Here is a 22463-nt window from a genome sequence, read left to right as displayed (position 1 = left end):
ACACACAGAGACCGGGGGATGTGTGTGCGGCGCTTTGACAAATGCGGTTTCCCCTCCGTGTTTTCTCCCCCTCCCTCCGCACGCTCTCTCTCTCTCTCTCTCTCTTTCTCTCGGTGAAATCTCTCCACAGTTCCGTTTTGAGCTGATAACCAGGCGCCATCATGTGGACGAGCACGGCGTGATAAGATAAAAGAAACGGCCACCTGCGCCGTTAGCGAGTGTGCAGCGATGCGGGAAGAGCGAGCTTTTGAAAGGAAGAACATGAGGGAAATTATTTATAGGATGAGATCACGTTTAATGGAAATTTACATTATTGTTCATTTATTTTATTTCTATTTGACTTTTTTAGGGGGTATTTTATTATAACACCATACAGGTGCTTGTCGTCTATTTAGCCTACGTTTAACATGCTGTTACTTTTAATCTGATTTTTTTCTCTACTTCTCCTTTAAACCGACACTGGTCAAATTACGAGCTATCTAGTGAATCAAATATGGATTAGATATAATTTCCCAATTTTAAGTGAATATTTTCAGTGAACCGAGTGGGGATTTTTTCGTGTTAAATGGTAAATGGCCTGTATTTGTATAGCGCTTTACTAGTCCCTAAGGACCCCAAAGCGCTTTACACATTCAGTCATCCACCCATTCACACACACACATTCACACACTGGTGATGGCAAGCTACGTTGATAGAAGTCTTATGGAAACAACAGGACATCATGATGCAGAAATGGCTACGATGCTGTGCAAAAGTCTTAAAAGTCAAAAGCAATAAAAACTAAAATAGATTTTATTGCATTTTTTTTTTTTTTTTTTTGAAGTGGTCTTGAGGAGCAGTTCTTTCTGAAGGTATTTTAAAGTTTTTCTTTGGACATTGGCTACTTTTTCACTCATTTCCAGTGCAGTCCTTGCACCTGAGCGTTTTCAGAGGAATGTTTCTTTCCACTTAACACCGACCCATGACTCATTCAAGCTTAAAAAAGACACCCAACTCAAGGGATGAGCCGGAACAAATTGTAAATCGTATCTTTAGGCATTTTGTTACATGCAGCATGTCACAAAACAAATAATATCTACAGCAGGCAAACGGTATCTGAAAGTCATGTCACATTAAGAAATTTGGTGTTTGGTGTATAAATAAATCCTCAAGTCTAAAAGAAACCTTAGAGATGCACCTTACTCTTCAGTTGTTCACCGAAGACTCATCAGAAACGGTGTCAATGGAAGAGTGGCTGTCAATGTATGTTGCCATTTTCCCAGCAGCATATAAATAAATGAGGTATGGTTCAAAACTTTTGCACAGTACTGTAAATGAAAAAAATCCCCAGTTACGTTTCTGTTGAAGCAAAAATGACCACAGTGCAAACAAAAGTGTTATTCTGTATATTTATTGATAATAAGACCACTGATGGTGACTTAGTCGATAGTAGACGGCATGGTGCAGTTCTTCTTTGGGTGTCTAGTGACCCCATGTGTAAGCAGGATGGTATTACAATTTAGTATTTACAGGAAAATATCAGTTCAGAGAAAGGTAAAGTAAGTTTAAGGGTGCTGGAAAACATACATTCACTAAATAAATATACAGTTTTAAAAGCAACAAGCTTTGAAAAGCCACAACCAAATACTGACCAAAACCGAATAACAACAGGATCCACAGAGTCTAGACGCTCGCACTCTCTCGCTTACACGCACGCTCAAGGTTACAGAGATAGTCAGCTACAGAGGAACAAAGTCTCACACGCACACGCATACCGAAAGAGAGATAAAAAACCACTTGGTGAAAGTGTAAACTGAATGCCAACCGAACTCTAATAAATACACAGCTAAACTGCGCGTTACTCTCAACGAAACATCGGCCACGATTCTTTTTTTCAGTGCGGGGTCTTCCTATAAACTATTAAACAAATACAGCACAAAGTGTGGATTCAAAACTGTGACACAACATTTATACTGATTAGCATATTAGAATGAGAAACGGTATGTCATATAAATTACATTTCCGATACATATCTACAGCTGATGATGACGATGATTAAGCATGTTGCATGGCACCACACACGATACAGTAGATGAACACGTGTCTTCCTGCTAAATCTGACGTCCTTTGCCGTAGCAGACCGCTGACGTTAGCTCAAACCAGCACAAAACAATTGGCGACCCTAATGATTCGACATGACACTTGCAAGCTGTAAAGCGCTGCTCTGCGAGCTCTTAACCACTAGAACGAAGCAAAAAGTAAGATGGGTCTCTTTAAAGCTGAAATCTGCCAGTCATTTCTACATTTTCTACATATAATAACACGAACACGAGTACTAAAACATCACTAAAGTGTCAGTATGCGTCAAGTACTTGTTTCCCCTTGCAGGCAACTTTCATCCTGCTTTCCATCTGTTCTCTATATCAGCAACACTCCAAATGGCTTGCAGAGACTGTGTAAAAGTCTGGGCCTTTTTTCTGTATTTAATTCATATTCAGGTTTACAAGTATGACCCTCAAAATACCCCAGCTGAAGCACATGTGGCCTTTGATTGCTCCTCAAAGGAAGCTGAAGAGCAGTAACCTTAACGATTACTGATTACTAGAGGTCTAATTCAGAGCCTGAAAAAACCTGGTCACACCAGTATTGAAGCAAAATCACTACATTTAAATGAACTTGCAGTAGTGAAAATATGTTTAGTTGATGTTTGCATGTTTTGCTGTTTCTTTGTTTTTTAATTTCAAACTGGATAGTCCAATTTTTTTCTTTAATATTTATCTATAATCCTCATCTACCAACCAAAAAAATGTAGATACAGTTATCAGACAGCTTTCAATGGTATAATCTGTGTTTTGTAGAAACTGATTGAGTTAGCATCTACACTAATCTAAGGAGCTTGGAAAGACAAGTGTCTGGACTTCTTTAAGTTTCCTTGAAGACGTTTCACCTCTCATCCGAGAATCTTCTTCACTAGCAACTAGTGGAGTCCTATGGGAGTGTCCCCAAGAAGGTCATGGAACCTCTATTGATCCTCTACCTAATCACACGAGCCAAGGTGTGAAAACAGGTGTGGACCAAGGTTTCAGGTGAACCCACTGTGAAACCTAGCCCCACCCTATCATGTTATTTCCTGAGGTCAAAAGACCCAGGATGTGAGTGGGCATTAAAGCGTCTGGGAAGGGATCTCAAAACTGGATTATAGACAGTTGGTGTCATAAACCACCACCTCTGTTCAACGCTGGTTGTTCACAGTGGACATAGATGGCTTCCTTAAATCCTCTTTCAAACCGTCTGTCTTCTCTGTCCGACATGTGAACATTGGCATCCTCGAAAGAATGCCCTTTTCTTTTAGATGCAGAGATGCCATCTACACTAATATGCTAATTGGCAATTGGTGTGACCAGGCCTTTTAGACTGACCTCAAAGGTGTGACTCGCTGAATGGACTGCATTTCATTCCACGTAAAACTAATGACAGACTGTAAAATGTGCGCAAAGTTGACCGTTATTTTGTAGTTTGGTATTTGTATCCCACACTAAAGTTTCAAAATACCATTAAACCTGTGCCATTCATATTTAAAGTACCTAAATACATTATTTTAGACAAGAAAAATATATCATGCTTTGTCTTAAGGTTAAAAATAATCTTTCCCCTTCTTTTTCGGCTTCCTCACTTTTTAATATAAACCTAAAACATCCTCCTCAGTGCATGTAATCAATTCACAAAGTGTCACAACCAAAGGAATACACAAGGATGAGCGACAGCAAAGTCAAATGCAACAACTGAACCTACCTAGTAAAAGGATTGCTCTCAAGCTTTAGTAAAGTCATTTAGTACAAACATGTGCAGTGTTTTTTTTAAGCATGCTGCAGCCAACTGAGAAACCAAGTTTGAGCCCGCTCATCTACCCGAGACCAACACCGCTGTCCACTCAAGACAACTCTGGTCTACCTGCTTGCCGTGGGCCATCCTGATCTGAGATACCTGCCGGTGAGCAACTTCTACATCGAGCTGCGATGGAACGTGTGGTATAGAAAGCTGTGGTGCAAATGAGTCATGGAATGGTGCTTTACAGTAAGATACATTAAGATATTACATTAAGATCACAGGCAGAGAGACGGAGGGACGTAAATTCCAATTCGGATGTTGGGTAGAGTTTCAGGAATTTACTCTGGTCGTGTGTCAAGAGTCTTCGTCTCTAATTCTCTTCAACTCCCTCTCTGAAAGATAAAGAAGAATTCACGTTGTAGAATAGAGAGAACAACATTTTTCTTTAAATTTATTTGGAGAGGTGATCTTTGGTTTTTAATGGATCTCACCTGCCACCTCACATCAGCTACACCATCTCATACTGATTGGCTGTGATGATCCTGGACAGACAGCAGGCCAGCAGCATGCCAATCAGCTGAAAGACAGAAAAATCGGCGCGTTGAGGATTTATTTATACACCAAACGCGCACGCCGTCACCTGCAAAAACCTCAAGTCCTACCTGTGAGAACGCAATCCCAAACGTCACTCCTGCGATAATGGCCATGTTGGTCTCCATGAAAGAAGTGACCAACTCAAAGCAGCCCTGAAACACAGGGGGCAGGTTAGTCCGCAGAGGGTACGGGGACATGTTATATGAGCAAATCAGAGGCAAGAAGGGTATGTGGGAACGTATCTGAGGCAGGTGTTAGTATATGGAGAAGGCAGGGATTTGAAAAGGCACGTGAGGACGTCTGATGTAAACACAGCTACCTTCTAACCTGTGAGATTTATCGACTGTCTGACAGCAGATAGATGAGAAGGAGGAAAACAGAATACAAAAACTGACCTGGTGGTACACCTTGCTCGGGGCTACAGTCGCGTTGCGAAGGTCTTCGAGGTGGCAGTCAGAGGAGTTGAAGCAGCAGCTGGCAGGAATGCCATTTGAGGGATAATACACGCTCTCAATCCAACTCGTGTAGTTATAAACGCCACAGCAACGCAGCTGAAGAGAGGCGGAAACGGAGAAAGATCAGAATTATCCGTCAATAAATCCACATTAACGACGAGTCAAAAGTACAGTTTCCTTTGTTCAACAATTTCCCACATCTTCTTATGTACATCAACCATTCACACCTACACCCACTTCAGTGTCACCAATTAACCTAGCAAGCATTTTTTTGGACTGTGGGAGGAAGCCAGAATACCCACCCTGACACAGGAAGAACATACACACTGTAATGTTGTAAGACAATGGGTGTTAACCACCACACCACCACGCAGCGCAGTGTTATTTCGTTTTCAGCAAACGCTGCTTAAGAAGGAGTGAGTTCAGCATCAGAGCGACACTTCAAACGCATGAGCCGTGTATGGCAGCTAAGCAACAGTGCCCATTGTTAATAGTCTTATGCCTGATTTAGACACTTTGCAAATCTTTCTAGAAAGATTTCTCGGTCTACAGGAAATTAATTTCTCACTGCATGACATCCACTAACTGGGGTGGTGACGGTTTGACCCTCGGTTCTTTGAAGCCGGGCAAATGTGGGTTGTGCTGTAAAGGGCTTCGAGTCATGGATCTGATTATAATGTGATGTGGCTTTTTGTACACAAACAGTGCTTAAAAGACAATTGTTTCATTGGCTTTGCTGGCAGTAAGAAAAATAAAACGTGTACTGACATCTGTGAACCTTTAGCTTTAGTTGCGTGTTTTGATTTTCTGCTGTTGGTTCATTCATTCTTTATTAGCTTATGCTAAGACTATTTTTTTCATATCCTCTCTCTCTTTCTCATCCCATCTCTTGCTCCTTTCCTGCTCCAAACACATCACATCAGCTGGCAGAGACGTGTTCTTTCCACAGTTAAATCAATCTGATTTTGCCACAGTCCCTATGTGCGAGCCAATCATTTCCGTCCTGTCAAGATTTTTTAAAGCTGTTCCTTCCCCTGCTGCTGTCAGCTGTCATTGCAGTGTCAAATCGATGCAAGCCTCCTCCACCCTCTTTAACTCCACTGCCTGTGGGTCTCATGAGTAGTCCTACCCTACCCCCCAGAACTCCACAATCATCCTTAACCCTTTGCTCCACTGTCATAAGCATCTGTAGACTCCAACGGTGGCGGTGGAGAAAAATACCACTTTAAAGTGACGATGTCTCATTTATTTAATCTTGAGGATGAGGGCTCACCTTGTGCTGCAAGTTATCGACGGCACGGCTCGCCTCATCCTCGGCATTGTAGTGCTTCACCGCTTCAGTGTACGTTCTGCGGAAGGTTCCCTTGATCTGCGGTTTAGGGACGATCGTAAGCACAGGCATTAACAGAGAAAGGCTGTTTACTGAGCTACAATCTTAAAAAAGAAAGAAAATTGGTACATGCATACTGACCTCGTGGCGAAACACAAATCCAGAGATTCCCGCCACTAACTCAGCGAGGAAGACGAGTGACAGAAACATGGCATACTGCAGAGAAGGAAGGGAAAGAGGAGGGAGATTTGCATAGTTAGTGTGAAAACCCTCTGCTTTAGATGAATATCATTTGCTTATGGTTGTACTACTACACAACACACACACACACACACACTCCAACACATTTACTTGACTGTCATTAATGGAACAAAGTGCCCTGCAGCAACCCCTGTGTGGGATAGCGGTCAACCATTATTCCCTGTATAATGTAACCTGAAGCTAATTAATCAGCATCGACACCATTCACTGCAACATAACACCCCCTCCACCCTCCCCCTCCTCCTCCAACAGCCTCTCACCAGCTTCAGCATCCATGGGCTTCCTCTGCAGGTGGCGAAGCAGCCAAACAGGCCGAAAACAATGATGACTGTCCCGGTGCCGATGAGGACGTATGGGGCGTTGGTGGAGTTGTCGGCTATCAGAGAGATGTATGGGCCCAGCATCAGCTTCCCCCATACTCCCACCGCCAGCAGGATGGCTCCTGTTATCTAAAGGGTGGAGGTTGTGAGCGAGACAGATGTTAAACAGAGAAGCACGGAGAACAAGAATGAAATTTGCGGAACAGGCCTTTATTGCTGCACCTCTGCGATATTATGGTTTACAAAAAGTTGTGTTTTAGCGCCACAGCGACAGGGAGGAGGAGGAAGGGGATCAATACGGAACAAGAAAGGAGTGCAATTAGAGTAAGGAGGAGGAGACGGGAGACCGAAGACACAAATTTATCTTGAGTACAGGATGGCAATCACCTGCTTTACTCCTACACACACACACACACACACACCAACACACAGAGGAAGAGAGAAAAGGAAAGAGGACAAATCAAAGAAGCTCTTTGATCCGAGGCGAGACGCTTCCTCCTGTTGCGCCTCTCTTAGCATTTCAAATGAAGGCTACGGATAAAAGAGCGTGTTGTACGAGGCAGCTGAAGCGGCGTGTGTCTCAGCTGGGTATGTCTTGCTGGCATCAGAAAGAGAGCGGGGTGTGGAACGGCTGCTGATGAGCTGACTCCAGCGAGGGCCAACTCATCATCCTAACCTCCTTTCTTCCAAGAGGAGGCTGTTCGCCGTCCCGCTGCCAAGGGCCTCTGACTGGAGGGGGAGCAGCCTGTACAAAATGTCTCTGTGCAGCCTGAAACCTTTAAAGCTAATGAGAGAAATACACTCGGCTCTCTGCGGTTCCCTCTTAGCTATTAGTCACTGATGCAGAAGCGAAACAGAAATGATTAACAGCAATACGCAAACCGGGGCTGCCTGTAAATTCAGAAAAGCCTTCGCAGGTTAATGGTGGTGTTAACAACATTTACACTTTGCCCCCTTGGCAGGGTGCACACACAATGCCTCGACAAAGGTCTTTCACCATGACTAATAGCCAGCCTGTGCTTTGACTGAGCTGCTTTGTTCTGACTTGTTTGTTTGCAGGTTTTGAGCAAACCTTAGGTGTCCTTTTGACCTGTAGCTTCAGAATATAATAATAAAATGCAGTTGCAGAGTAAAATGGCTCAATGTAGTTGTTGCTCATGCAAAAATGCGCTTATGAATTTTCCTATCAGCATCATGGCACGCCCAGACAATGAGGTCAGCTACGGCCTACGGAGAGGCAAAGCCCTTTAACTGAACTAGCGCTGTATCTTCAAATTCCTTGTTTGAGGCTGTAAAAATAATTTGCATGAGTGATTCATCCATTTACCCCCGGGATAGACTGCCGACCTGTCCAGGGTGTACCCCGCCTCTCGCACCGTGACAGCTGGGATAGACTCCACCTGTCCACGACTCTGAATTGGATAAGTGTGAGAAAAATGAACGGCTGGATGGTTCTACCCATTAAGTGTTCGATGCATCATGAAGCAGCATTGGGTCTGACAATGACTATTTCAGCACTTCGTGCATGCACATAAGTTGACTTGTGCTGTCTTTAAATCATTTGCACTGTAACAACACACAAAGCACTACAAATTGACATATTGTAACTTTCAAGTTGATCTCAGTACAAACATGGGGCAAGAACTGATGAATAATTAATTCAGTTTCTCGCTCTGTTTTGGTCTCTATCAAATAGCTGTCTTGTTATCTGCTCTACAATATTAACCACTGAGCTGCATAATTTATCTGACCCCAGTTTGATGGCGAGCATGTAGTGAAATGTAGCTCAATCACAGCTTTTTTGGCTGATACCAGTCTCACAGATTTGGAAGAAGGTTGTTGAAAGCAGTGAGACTAAACCAAACTGTTAAAGTCACAAAAGAAAACGCTAAAAGACGCTAAAGAACTGCAGAATCTCTGTGGCTTCATCACTACAACTCATATTATATACACTCATCCAATTGTTGGTAACAGAGTAATGCTCATTATATGTATAATCAGTTGTAAGTAGGCAAGGAAAAAGACTTTTGGCAGCAGAAGCCTTCTGGTTTCCATCTGTGTGTGCTTATGGTTCTATTAACTATATTATGTAAATTCATTATGTTCGAGCAGGCTTGCAGGTAAACAGTCCATGTGGAGAACAAAAGCAGGATGGCATTTGACAACTATGATCTTTTTTTTTTTTTTTAAATACCTTAAAACAGAAATCTTTTACAGTCATTTAATCTTGACTAAATAATAAAATTCAACACATTTTTAGGCAACTTTCTGTGACATATGCATGGCTGTTTGTCGCCCTTATGAACTTGAATTGAACACTCTACAAATGAGAGACTTCAGACCTTAAGTGGACCGGACAAGTGAAATTCCCACTTTTTGTCAATGTAAAGACGTTTAGCTACAAATTTAATCGCTGAGATATCTAAATGTAAGATAAAGAAGTACAATTCCAACAGCACATGTCAGTCTGTTAACATGATAAATGTATAAGATTACAGAAAAAGTTCTGGTAACTCACTATTCAGTTTTGTTGATTTTTGTTCTTTGTTTTTCTTGATTGATGAACATTTTCTTCTTTTTCTTAACAGAAATCTCTATAATAGACAGTGAAAAACAGTCATTTAACTGTTTATCTATTACTTCGCTGCTTTGGTGCCTTATGAATGGCTGTGGAGGAGGTCTTTATCAGAGGAACAAGCGGTAAAACTTGTAATAATTGTAAAGTACAAAAATTTATGTTCGACATCATATTTTCAGTCATCCAGCGGACCAGATTGGAGTCTTTGCATGGCCGATTCTGGGCCCTGGGCCGTATGTTTTTGACGCGCCTGCTTTAGACCATCAGCAAAAAATGATCGATTCGCCTACCTCTGTAATGCAATAATAATCGACGCAATTACATTTCTGTTGAGAGACTGTTTTCGGACACTTTATAGATGGACGCTTCAAATTAAACAATTGACAAAGAAATGCACTTCATCACTTCACTGATGCAAAAATCATTTTAAAAATCCAATAGTGCCATAAAGCAGCTGTGGACAGTGATTTGCAACATTACCCCCTGAAAGCCAATACAGTGGAAAGAACATTTCTGGTTCATAAAATGTATTTTTTTTTCCCCTCCGCACTCTCAATTTAAATCTATACTGGAAAACCAGAGGACACTGAAAGTATTCAGATAACACAATGTGATATAAAGAAAGATATATGGGCTTCGAAATGTGGAAGAAGAGAAAAAAGCAGCATTTTTAAGAGGTTCCACAGATGCAGAAGTCTAAACACTATGACTAAATGGGACAGGTCTGCTATTATACTGTCATAATAGCAGACCTAATAAAAGAAGGTACAAAGTGTTGCCTAAACTGATGCAACTTAACATATGTAAGCAAGCTGTTTTTTTCAGTGTCCTGCTCAGCTGAACTGAAGGACTGTGGGCTGATGATTAGATTCTTTAGTAATGACAGCTACTCTTTCTATTAACAGTGAATCTAATAGCCAGAGCAGACTGTCATTCTGGAGAACAGTCCTCTCGATGACGATCTACTCACTGTTTATGGCCATCAGCGACAAAATGTCTCTCCTCAAAAGAGCCGCTGCCGCTGCATACCAATAAATGATCATCTTGTCACCGCTAAAGTGCTAATTTTAAAGTCAACTGGGAAATCAAGTCCGAGAAGCATGGGGCAAAATCGTCTCGACTTCACTTCTGCTGCTGAATTTCAAACACCTCTGCCTCCCCCTCCTCCTCCACCCCCCTCTACCCACCCACCCTCGGGCGTTTTGTTTGAAATTCAATGCCCGACTGGCCACCCTGGTTCCAGCACAGAGTTTAAAACAGGTCACCCTCCTCTCTCTTCCCTCCTCCCTTCATCGGCCTCATAAAGAACCAGAAGGTGCAATGACAAAATATATGACTCCACCACCTGCTCTGCGTTCCCCAGCCCAGTATGTGCACACCCATGTATGTGTGTTCTTCCCAATTATGACATTATTTGCCACGAGAAACCCATAGAAACACTTCTCCTGCACTAAATGTGGTGCCAGCGCTCTCTCCGAGCTCTGCCCTAAGAGGCTGAGGACACCCAGTGAGCCGCGAGACTCTTCTGCACTTTTGGCGCACGAAGCATGAAACCTGAAGCTGTTGATGTAAGGGAGTGCTAAAAGACCATCCAATCCAGACTAAATATAAAAGTTCACACGCGTGACACCGGTGCATGTCTACAATGTAGGAAGACACACAGCACAACTCTTGTATTCAAGAGTTTTTCGACTACAGATCCTAACTCGAAGGGTTGAGCTCAGCTTTAACGACGTTCTACAAAGTTAGGGTTAATTTAGTTGGGATTTATTCAGGTTTTGCTCAAAGGAAAGTATTGAAGCTTTTGTTTTGTTTTTGTTAGCTTTCTAGGGTGAATGTTCAGGGTGAGTGCAGAGGGGAGCTTTTAGATCATTTCCCCCTGGCTATATCTGGCTGCTACCAAAAAGACAGACGGGAATAAGTCTGTAATGCGCAATTATGGCTAAAAAAAAATCAGTCACACAGTACTGTGTTCAGTGCTGCCTTATGTTTGTACTGTTCCCTGCATGCTCATATTTGAAGACTGGGCTGATAATCAAAAGGTAAACAGAGGCAAATCCAAAGCACTGCAAATCAAACAGAGATAGCATTTCACTCCTCACTTCACGGATTAATTGAAAACTAATTTATCTCGAAACTTGGTTTTAGCGATTCCTTGAGTGATCTGCCGTTTCAAATCCTCGGGAAAAGTAGTATAAGGAGTGTTAAATACAACTGAGCAGAATCAATTTTTTTTGTATTATTTTTGAATCGGAAAAAGAATTTGCTGCTTAACACCCTAGTAAAAAAAAAGAGCTGGCAGAAATATTGATTGTGCACTACAAATTTAAGGCTTTTGTAGCGCTGTGTTGGTTTGCATAATTTGTATTTGCGCTTTCATTATTAAGCGTGTAAAATATTCAAACAAAAGAAGGTGGGCCATGCACAGGGGGAGGATGTCCGCACACAGAAACATGCATATTCCTAAAATATAGGACTTAACAAAAACATATGGACATTTTTCATCATTTATATATTTATATATATATTTATAATATGCTAGGAAAATGGGGAAAAGAGTAGGAGCAGTGATGTTTTGAAACATGCTCAAACATACATAGAAACACAGAATATAAGCCAAACAGAGTTTGTACAACTCTAACAAGCTTGAATTTGGTATGACAACCTGTATGCTTCAACACAGCCTGACTTCTCTTAGATATGTTTTCTTGTTATTTCTTGTTGAGGCCCATCCATGACAAGATCTCTAACAACACTGGCGAAAAAGCCACCCCAAACCACGACAGAGCCTCCGCTGTGTTTTACAGATGGCTGTAGACACTCATTGTTTTGTACATATTGTCCATGATCTTAACCAAAAGTTTTTTATTTATTGTTCTATAAGATGTGTTGCCACTGATTTTTAGTCTAGTTCCTGACAGCCTTTTTAGGCATTTTTCATGGATTCATTAATAAATAAATGGTAATAAATCAAGTGCTTTTGCAAAAAAATTACTTTTAACAAAGTGAGTTAGGTGCCTTTTATGATAGTTGAATGACTCATTGGCAGTGTTGGGACTAACGCGTTATTAAGTAACGCGTTACAGTAACTGCGTTATTATTGTGGTAACGAGCACGGTAACTAGTTATTATGCCAAAACCAGGAACACGTTACTCGTTACTGGGATTTAGATAGGCTCGTTATTCGTTACTTCTTGCGGTGGCTATCACGGAGCTTCCACAGATTCAGTAACATTAGCAAGTGGTGGATGAGGGAAAGGGGAGGCAAGAGGAGAGACCCAAAGCGACTGCCGGTCTGAGTGTCAGGTGAGCTGAACTTCAGGTAAGAAGTTATGACCTGCAGTCTATCTGGGTCAGATATAAACAAAGTTTAGGTGGAGTTTATTTTTGTTATGCTGACTTTTTCGTATTGCGTACTAGCTAGCATGAGGGAGTTTCTATACAGCTGGGTGGGTGCTATGATGTTTCTGATGTTGAACTTTATTTTGTTCAAAAGGTTAATTATTAGAGTTGCCAACCGTCCCCTAAAAACGGAATCGTCTCGTATTCTGAGAAAATATTACGCGTTTCATATTGAGGTGAAAAGGAACGGGATTTGTCCCGGACTTCAGCTACAATGAAAAAGACATTCTGTGTCTTTGCTGCACAGCTGCCTCTTCTTCTCTTGTTCTCTCACCCTCCCTCTCCTGTTTTTACTTCAATCATTAAACTGATCAAAGTTATGAACTGTTTCTGAGAGACAAATAACACCGGGATCCTTTTTTAATGTAGCTGACAGCTGGTAACTGTGCAGGGGCGGGTCTAGCAAAGTGTTGCCAGGGGGCCAGGTAGGGCATTAACAGGGAAAGGGGGGCAGAAATAAATATTTTTCTTTCTTATTCTCATTTAAAATATCTAGCTTTTACAAAATAATTATCTGAGTCTTACAACAAACGATTGATAGATTGATACATACAACAGTGTACATCACTGTCACAACAGCGTTTGTTTTCATTCAAAGGCTTTATGATTTTTCCTATAATGGCGGGCCGGTCTCTAGTCAAAATGCCCGGGCCGATTTTTTGTCCCAGTCCAGCTCTGTATGCAGCTCATCTGCAGTCTGGAGTTACCTACATCTTCCTATTCAGAAGGCAGAATTTCCGAGTTCTGAGTACAATCAAAAGCACCACGACTGCAGTTTTTGTGTTGGATGTAAAAAGCACACATGATGCTGTGACGTAGGCTAGAATCATGGCAGCGGTCAACAACGGTCCGGATTTCTCTTGTGGAAATATGCACATTATCTTTTCCTTTCTATTGGTAGGTGGCACAGTGCACTTGTGGCAAGTAAGCAAGCTAGAAGACTGGCAGTCTGGCTGGGTGTCCAGTTACGGAAGCAACACATTAACAAGAGAATTCTGAGTAAAACCAAAGTTACTTTCCCTAGTAACTAGTTACTTTGAAAGTAAAGAGTAACTTGAAGTAACTGAGTTACTTTTGATATAAGTAACTAGTAATGTACCTAAGTTACTAATTTAAAGTAACTTACCCAACACTGCTCATTGGTAATTATTTTGTGGCTTAACAAACAAAAATATTCCTCTGAAAATGGTCAGGTGCAAGGGCTGGCAGCCAGTGTCCAATGACAAACTTTGAAAGACCTTCAGGAAGTCATTCTTTAAAAAATGATAAGAAGGTCTGGCTGCTCAGAAAAAAAAAAAGAAGAAAGAAACAAGAGATGGCTCGAGACTTTTGCACAGCACTGTATCATACAACACAACAGCACAAACCCAAAGGACAACCCTAAAATTACAACTCTTCTACATAGCCAGCAACTGAAATTGGAAAAATAAAAAAACCCTAAAACAATTATGTAGTCGATATATTATTGACTGATGTATATTGAAACACATTTGAATGATATTTCAATATAAATTAAATATCTTGTTCTGTCTTCTTCGATGGGAGGATTGAATGAATTTCCCTCTTTATGTTATATTAAACTGAATATTTTGAGTTTATGGACTGTTGGGCAGACAAAAAATACTTTTTCTAAGTGTTTGCTACATAAAACAATAATTTGGAGTAATTGCTTATTGCATCACCGCTTTCAGCAAAGTGCTGGATATTTACATCCTTTCACAACCACAACAAAACAGGGAATCAACAAAACTAATAAGCAGTATCTGCATTAACGTCACATTTAAAGTTAGCAGGTATTTTACTGCTAACAGGAATGCTGTATTTCAATATGACACTGCCACTGTGTATTTACAATCCACTATTTCAGATAGAAATACTATCCTGTTGACTACACCGCACTTATATTTGTTATGCAGCTCTACAGATTATGATTTAAAAGCTAACAAAGCGCAAATAAAACACACACAACAGTTTTCATGTGGTTAGTTAAACCACACAAATCTACATTTAAATGAGTGAAACTAGTTCTGCTGCTGCGAACAGCAATACTGAAATACAGCAATAATTATGAAGTAGCGGTAAAACAATGTGAGGCTGATAGAGCTTACAGACCTTTTACTTTTCTAAGCTCATTTTTGCTCTGCAGTGGAGTATTTCACAGCACTACATAATGTGCGAGGAAGGCTACAATGCCAAAATATGTCATCGCAAGCAAGACACAAGCAAGACTGTAAAAAATAGGGATAAGAAAAAGAATCGATACAGCATAGTACAGAGACACAAAATTAATTAATTAATTAAAACACGTCAATTAGTGCAATTCGAAGGGTTTCGACACAACTTGGTGCCACTGGTTATATTCTGGTTACATTCCTGTTGAACAGAAAGGTTGGTGAGCACAAATGTAATAGTTAAATGTGAGTTTATGTCTATGCAGACAGCAACGGATGTGTGATTTTTGATCATTTATCACCGGTAAACGCTGTATTATCAGAAACAGATTGCATCTAATTGCTAACTTGAGCCCCTGATGCTGTCTTACAACATTTATTCCAGGTTTTAGTCAGAGTGTTGACAACATCATTTTGAAGACAAAAAGAAGAAGAAGTGAGATATCGTTGTCTTATTGGATAAAACAGATCCTAAATGTGTTTAACTTTGAGGACCTTATTTGCGATCGTAAAATCGCAACATTTAATATCATAAACCTTGAATCAACCCTTAGTTATTCCCTAACGGACTTATGCTGCTGGGGATTTCCATGATGCACTGAGTGTTTGTCTTTCTCTCACCAAGTGTTTATGCACCACTCTGCAATTAATTATGAGATATAATCTCCGGCTATCTTTCACAGCACGTCCTCTGTCTTCTCTCCCTACCCTCACCCCCAACTGGTCGTGGCAGATGGCTGCTCCACTCTGAGGCTGGTTATGGTAGAGGGGTTCTTCTTGTTAAAAGGGAGTTTTTCCTTCCCACTATTGCCAAATCTCTTGCTCACAGGTTGGCGTCTGATTGTTGGGGCTTTACCTGTATTACTGTAGGGCCTTTACCTTTACATAAATAAAATTAACATCACAAAATGTAAAAAATAATTTTTTAAAAATCGCAATATGGTAGAGTGAAGTGTTGTGACGATATATAGCGGGATGTCTGGTGAGTGCCACCTTTAGTAATAAGTAATTAGTACATAATGCACTCGTTTTAAATTTGATGCCTTCACGCATTAATATGAATCAGCTAATCGCATATTTTTGGTAGTTTATTCATAATTTGTAGTCCTTTATGTAACGTTTGAGTCTGGAGCGCAACAGAGTAGCATCATGTGCACTTGTTTCTGACGATGAAGTAAAAAATAAATTCCACCACTGAGGCTACACCGACGGTGCGAGGGCCCTTTAAGAATCTATACCAGCGACCCCGAAATCTATAGTATGTGGCCGGGGGAAATGGGCTCTAACCGGGGCCTCATTGCACCGACCAGGCCCTTAACGCCGGAGTTAACCCATCGCAGTGATGTTAACATCATCCACCTCGCTAACTGATACCAACCATGATGCTATATGTGATATAAGCTACGCACTGACGCCCAGCAGCCAAAACGGGCTGTGTGTAACCTTAACCCCCGTTACATAGCCCGCTAGTAGATAACAAATGTCCCACAGACGCCGAAATAGGCGTCTTTATTTCACCTGTGTGGATTATTATCAAAATTGAGCGTTTATTCAAACGACGGAATGGATCCGTCGATGATGCTGGCACTGTCCACTCCTTCATCGCGCACAACAAAAACAGAGCAGCGGCGGATTGAGATGGACTGACATCTTCCTCCGCAGGGTATTTCTTTTGTGTTTAAGAGGACAGAAAAAGGCTACCTACCCAAAATACGAACGAATAGACGATGAGGAGAGTTTTAAGGCAGGTGATGACCGGTTTGGTCTCCATTGTGGATCTACGCTGGACCCGCTGTGGTAAAAATTAACGGGAGCGGAAAAAAACAGAAACGTCTCCTGCGAGCTGTCGCGTTGCGCCCCTGCTCTGATGCAGCCGCACGGCGTCACTAGACCTGCTCACAGCTCTCACATCATGATCACTGCTCTTTTTTCATTTAGCATCAAACAGCAGCATTGATTACTGCATGAGGCCAACAGTTTTTAATAATGCTGAATTTCCTCAGTGGCGAAAGAAAAATATAGATCCTCGGGGGTGACTCCAGTAAAAGCTTCTTAAATTGAGTGAAAATAACAAATACTCCATTACCAGTCAAAATTTACACTCCAAAGGTTATTCAGGTAAAGTGAGTACCATGCATTGGTGTGTTGTTAAGTTTGCTGACTTACAAAGAATGAACAGTCTCTAATTTTTATGGAAAGACAGAATATCAACAAAAAATTCCAGAAAAAAAGAAACCACATTATACAAAAGTTAGAAGTTGATTTGTATTTAATCCCCAAGCAAAACATGACTTAGTACTTGGTGGAAAAACTCTTGTTGCTAAGTACAGTAGTAAGATGTTTATTGTAGTAGTTGATCACCAAGTTTGCACGTGTCTCAGTAAGGATTTTGTCTCACTCCCCAATTAAGGAAACTCTAAATCCTTTAGGTTTCTTGACTGCTGCTTGGCAACTTAAAGCTTCAGCCCCCTCCACAGATTTTCTGTAGGATTGTGGTCTGGAGACTGGAGACTGTGCTTCTAACCAGTCATATTTCTCTTGCTGGAAGACCCATGACCCATCTTTAGTGTTCTGGATGAATAAAGGGAGTTTTTGTCCAATATTTTATGGTACATGGCCCCATCCAGTGTGTTGGGGACTTGTACCCTTAACAGAAAAAATAGCCCCAAAGTCCCAAACACAGCAGGCCCATTTGATGCCTAAGAGATCGATTTTAGTTTCATCCGACCACAACACTTTCTCCCAAGCCTTGTCTAAATCACTCAGCTGTTCACTGGAAACCTTGCGGTTCCTACAAGATTTCAATCCATTATGCTGTAGTGCATTACCAATGGTGTTCCTGGTGACTGTGGTTCCAGCTACCTTCAGATCATTAACAAACTCCTCCAGTGTAGTTTTCAGGTGATCTGGCACTCTTTTAATAAGGCAAGATTTTGCATGGAGCTTTAGACCAAGTGAGATTGATAGTTTTAGATCTCTTCCATTTCCAAATAATCACACCAATAGTTGTTTCTTGATGATGGTCCTGTAGCAAATTCGAGCCTTGCACAGCTCTACAATCCTGTCACTAACATCCTTTGACAGCTCTTTGGCCATGCTCGTGGTGGTGGAGAGATTGGAAGGAGAAAATTGAGATAGAATAAGACAGAATAATACAAAATGTGAGTACAAAAGTACTCATGTTTTGCACTCAAAAGTGCAAAATTTCCTAGAAGCTTAAATAAAAAATGTTGGTATATTATAATTACAACTGAAAATGTAAAAGTTCCTAGAACCCTTAGATTTTTAGTTATTCTAAATTGTCTGTGGGGCTTTAACAGCAGTACAAGCCCCCACTGCAAAACAAATACTAAATGGTATGTTACCTGAGGTGAAGAACCTCAGTGGGTCACTCAAAGCTACAAGGCTATTAGAAAGGGATTCCAAGTTCACAAGACCACTGCGCATTCCTTCATAAAGAAGTTCAAGAGCACTCCAACTATGTCAAGGTTGTAATCCTCAGCCTTGGCGCAAAAAGGTTGTGCAAGTCAGCAGTAATCTAAGAATGACCTTCAAGGCCATCTTGGAGAACTTGTCAGCCTGATCCAAAAGCTAAAGCAGTGCACCTGTTTAGCTTTTGGAAAGCAGCACTTAGAGAAGGGTGACGCTTTCTAGTCATCCAGTTTGTGATCTGGCAAAACAAAACTTGAGCTGTTTGGCCACATGGTAGCAGTCTTTATATAGAGGAGGACAGGAGTGCATGCAATTCAATTTTGCTTCCTTTAGTACAGGCACAGGATCACGAAAAGTGTGGGCTAGATCCTTGATCCTTGATGAGAACATAAAACAATCGGCCTCTTATTTGGGTTTACGCTGTAACTGTATCCCAGACACAAGGCCAAAGCTATCCAGAAATAGTTCACCAATAATCATATGAAGGTTCTTGAGTGGCCTATGCTGAAAAAGGAATGGCCTAAGATACTGAAAGACACATGCAAGAATCTGGTTGTGAACTACAAGAAAACACATCACTAAAACAATATTTTATTGATTATTAAAATGGGCATGGTTGATTATGAAAGCTAGCATTTTGAGCACTCTGGCAGAAAAACTTAGTAAAAATTCGAGTTTTCAGTCACTGGTGTTGGAGATCTTGTCAAAATTAATTGAATTATGAACACAGAAGAGTACCACGAGGTTTTGATCACACATCCAATACCATCTGGGGAAAGCATCTAATTGGCAATAGCTTCATTTTTCAGCACCACACTGCCAATGAAAAGCATCCCTTGGATAGAAAAAAAGCACAGTGGAACACTATCAGCCATGGATTGTTCTCCCCAGACCCTGGATTTCAACATTGTTGAAGCAGTGTGGGATCATCTCGACAGAAGACAGAAAAAAGGCAGGCAACATCCAAAGAAGAGCTTTGAATTCCCTTCAAGAAGCCTGGAGAACTATTCCTATAGACTCCTACAGGAGCTTGCTTCAATGAGATCAACAGTGTCCTAAAAATAAATCTGGTCACACCAAATATTGTACAAACTCTGTTCTTACCTTATGTTCTTTACTACCATGTATGTCTGCACATGTTTCAAAACATCACTTTACCAACTGACAATTTTTCTGGCAAAATATAATGACATGAGGCATGTCTCAAGATTCTTGCACAGTACTATATATAGTGTGGAAATATTGGAAAAAACTACTTTTGTGTAATCATATATTAAACAGATACCTTCAGTGAGCTCTCCAGCTCCATGGGTACAGTCCTTTCAGATAAATATAGATGCACACAGTTAACTGGCAAGCAAGTGAATGTTACTAAAAATTTCCATATACAAGAGTTTGAAAACCTTTATAGAGTTATGTATTGTTGTAAAGAAGGATATGTCATATCATGCAAAAATAAATAGCAATGTTGGCACAATGCAGATAAAATCTGGGATTTAGACTCTAATACAACATATACTATACGGTCAGCCCACCTTCAGGGTGGGGACCGAAGACTACTGTCGAGATTTTAGTATCTGATTAGTAGGGCTGTGCGATATGACCAAAATCTCATATCCATATCATATAAGAATTCTATCATCCCGATAACGATATAAATCACAAAAATGTGATCCCCGCTCGAGTTGCGGGGACTGTTTCCAGCTGCGCGTCATGTACCTGAAGTCGGGTGTTTTAACAGATGCATGAAACTATACATTTTTAGACAGAAGTTGTAACGGCCGCCGTTTCCTTTGCGAGTATTTATTACACGGCGTACTGCGGGGAAAAGCCTGTTCTAACATTTGAGTCTAAGGTTTATTTTTTAGCACCTGGCGGATCTTTTTTTACTTCTCATCCGTAAATAATCTGCTCTTTCACGTGATTCAGTTTATTTTGAAAAGTCTCAACAGGATCTTAAGCTTTATTGTGAAAGGTTTATGTGGAACATAAACAAGCGGACACGCGATGGTGTTACCGGTTGTTGCTAAAAACAATGCATAAAAACAGGCGGTTGTCCGTCAGTGGTGTGGTTATATTAAATATAAGAGAAAGAGAGAACTTTAAGAAATTAATATAGCCACTACAGTGACCATCAAAACGATGAAAAAATATTTCTGTAAACAGTTTATTTTGCGACACCACGAAACAAACAAACGTAAAATGAAACAATAGAGGTTTTTATATGTCATCCTGTGGTGGACCACTGGAGGGCTCCACTAACACCCAGTTCTCAGGAAGTGTTGTTGCTGTGTTTTGGAGGGAAAAGTGTTCAGTTGTGTGGTGATGAGTAATAAACGAGCAGTGTCAATCGAGAGCTCTCGTGTCGTCTGTGTTTACCTCCACATTGGTGACCCCTGACTTGAACATGTTGCACTCCGATGGTGGCACCGACTCCGCTCTGGATGCATCAGCAGCCGCCAGCCCTCTGCCTCCAGCTGCAGCTACGTTTGCTGTGGCGCTCGAGCTGCCGGACTTTTGGCTTCACGATCCCCCGTCGTGGTTCGTGCACGTGGAGGCTCAGTTTGCCCTTTGTGGCATCTCGGGTGACGACACGAAATATCACCATGTAGTGGCTTCTCTTGACCCGCTAGCCACCCGTCGTGCGTTGACTCTCCTCCGGGACCCACCCACCCGAGGGAAGTACGCCGCCCTTAAGGAGCTGCTTCTTCGGCGCTATGCCCTCTCCGACGCAGAGCGAGCCGAGAAGCTCCTCTCCCTCTCAGGCCTGGGTGGCGGTACGGCTCTCGAACTGATGGAGTACATGCTATCCTTTCTCGGACCGGACGACGGGGGATTCCTCTTCGCCCACATCTTCGTCCGACAGCTGCCAGCGGCCAGGAGAGCCGGCCTCGCCAACTCTCCGCTTCTGGGCACGAAGGATTATCACTCCCTGGCTGAGGACGCGGATCGTATTCTCCTGGCTACCCGCACTTTCCACAATCACGACCTAATTCCAGCTTCGCTGGCGGCGCCTTCCACTTCCCCACTGACCTGCCCCGACGTCTCCGATCCTTCGCTGACGGCAAAGATCGCGGCACAGCGACACCACGGACGGGACCTCTGTTTCTACCATCAGCGTTTTGGTGCCATAGCGCACCGCTGCCTGCCGCCTTGTGCTTTTCCGACCCTGAGACATGGACCCCGCCAGCGCGCTGTAGCGGCCGCGACCGCTGGTGACAAAGAAAAACTGCTCTTCATAGAAGACTCGCGCTCTGGGAGACGTTTCCTGGTCGACTCCGGCTTTTTTTTTTCTAAAATTGACTTGGTGCGGACGTATCACCAGGTTCCCGTGCGCGCCGAAGACGTCCCCAAAACTGCCGTTATTACCCCTTTCGGCCTGTTTGAATTTTTGCGCATGCCGTTCAGCCTGAAAGGCGCCGCCCAGACTTTTCAGCGGTTGATGGACTCTATTTTGCGCGGGCTGCCCTTCGTCTTCGTGTACCTTGATGATATATTGGTGGCCAGCTGCTCTGAGAGTCAGCACGCGTCCCATCTGCATCAGGTTTTCCAGCGCTTGGCGGCACACGGCCTGATCGTCAACCCCTCCAAGTGCCAGTTCGGCTTGCCGGTTCTGGATTTCTTGGGCCACCGCATTTCCGCTGACGGTGTGGTTCCGTTGCCAGACAAGGTCCGGGCCGTTTCGGCTTTTCCGCGTCCTGCGTCCGTTAAAGCGCTGCAGGAGTTCTTGGGGATGGTCAATTTCTACAACCGCTTTCTCCCCAGAGCTGCGCACATGCTGCAGCCTCTCTATGCTGCCTTGAAGGGTAAAACAGCTAAGGACCCGATTGATTGGCTCCCTGAACGCATCCAGGCATTTTCTGGGGCCAAGACCGCGCTGGCAAACGCCGCCCTGCTGGCCCACCCGTTTTCGTCGGCGGAGATTGCGTTGACCTCCGACGCGTCGGACGTGGCGGTGGGCGCAGTGTTAGAACAGCGGGTCTCCGGTGTCTGGCAACCGCTCGCTTTTTTTAGTCGCACGCTTAGGGACAGTGAGCGCAAATATAGCGTTTTTGACAGGGAGTTGCTGGCCCTGCACCTCGCGACACGGCATTTTCGTTTTTTTCTCGAGGG

The 22463-nt window shown here is 42.3% G+C and overlaps 1 protein-coding gene across 2 annotated transcripts; it reads right to left on the bottom strand.

Annotated features, from left to right (window-relative positions):
* Positions 1–1374: 1374 nt before the first annotated feature.
* tspan7 (tetraspanin 7) lies at positions 1375–16806 on the bottom strand. Of its 2 annotated transcripts, XR_014869712.1 has the most exons (9): positions 16624–16806; positions 6708–6896; positions 6328–6402; positions 6130–6225; positions 4797–4952; positions 4470–4553; positions 4299–4384; positions 3667–4199; positions 1375–3634 (listed from the first exon to the last, which is right to left on the bottom strand). XR_014869712.1 is itself a non-coding variant. In XM_085134673.1 (8 exons), the coding sequence occupies exons 1-7, from the start codon at positions 16687–16689 to the stop codon at positions 4316–4318; spliced, it is 735 nt and encodes a 244-aa protein (XP_084990799.1). In that variant the 5' UTR covers positions 16690–16806; the 3' UTR covers positions 1375–4199; positions 4299–4315. The 2 variants fall into 2 exon arrangements, 1 of the variants encoding a protein (XP_084990799.1); XM_085134673.1 differs by having other exon boundaries at positions 1375–4199.
* Positions 16807–22463: the final 5657 nt, after the last annotated feature.

This window comes from Neolamprologus multifasciatus, chromosome 16 (genome assembly GCF_963576455.1).
Source record: "Neolamprologus multifasciatus chromosome 16, fNeoMul1.2, whole genome shotgun sequence".
NCBI lineage: Eukaryota > Metazoa > Chordata > Actinopteri > Cichliformes > Cichlidae > Neolamprologus > Neolamprologus multifasciatus.
The sequence above is the reverse complement of the archived record's forward strand: the minus strand, read 5'-3'. Positions and strand labels throughout refer to the sequence as shown.

Coding starts and splice junctions, on each gene's coding strand:
- tspan7 (XM_085134673.1), bottom strand. CDS start 16,689: ATGGAGACCAAACCGGTCATCACCTGCCTTAAAACTCTCCTCATCGTC. Junction 6,897..16,623: donor TCTATTCGTTCGTATTTTGG/GTAGGTAGCCTT, acceptor TCCACCCTTTAG/ATAACAGGAGCCATCCTGCT. Junction 6,403..6,707: donor GCCCATGGATGCTGAAGCTG/GTGAGAGGCTGT, acceptor CCTTCTCTGCAG/TATGCCATGTTTCTGTCACT.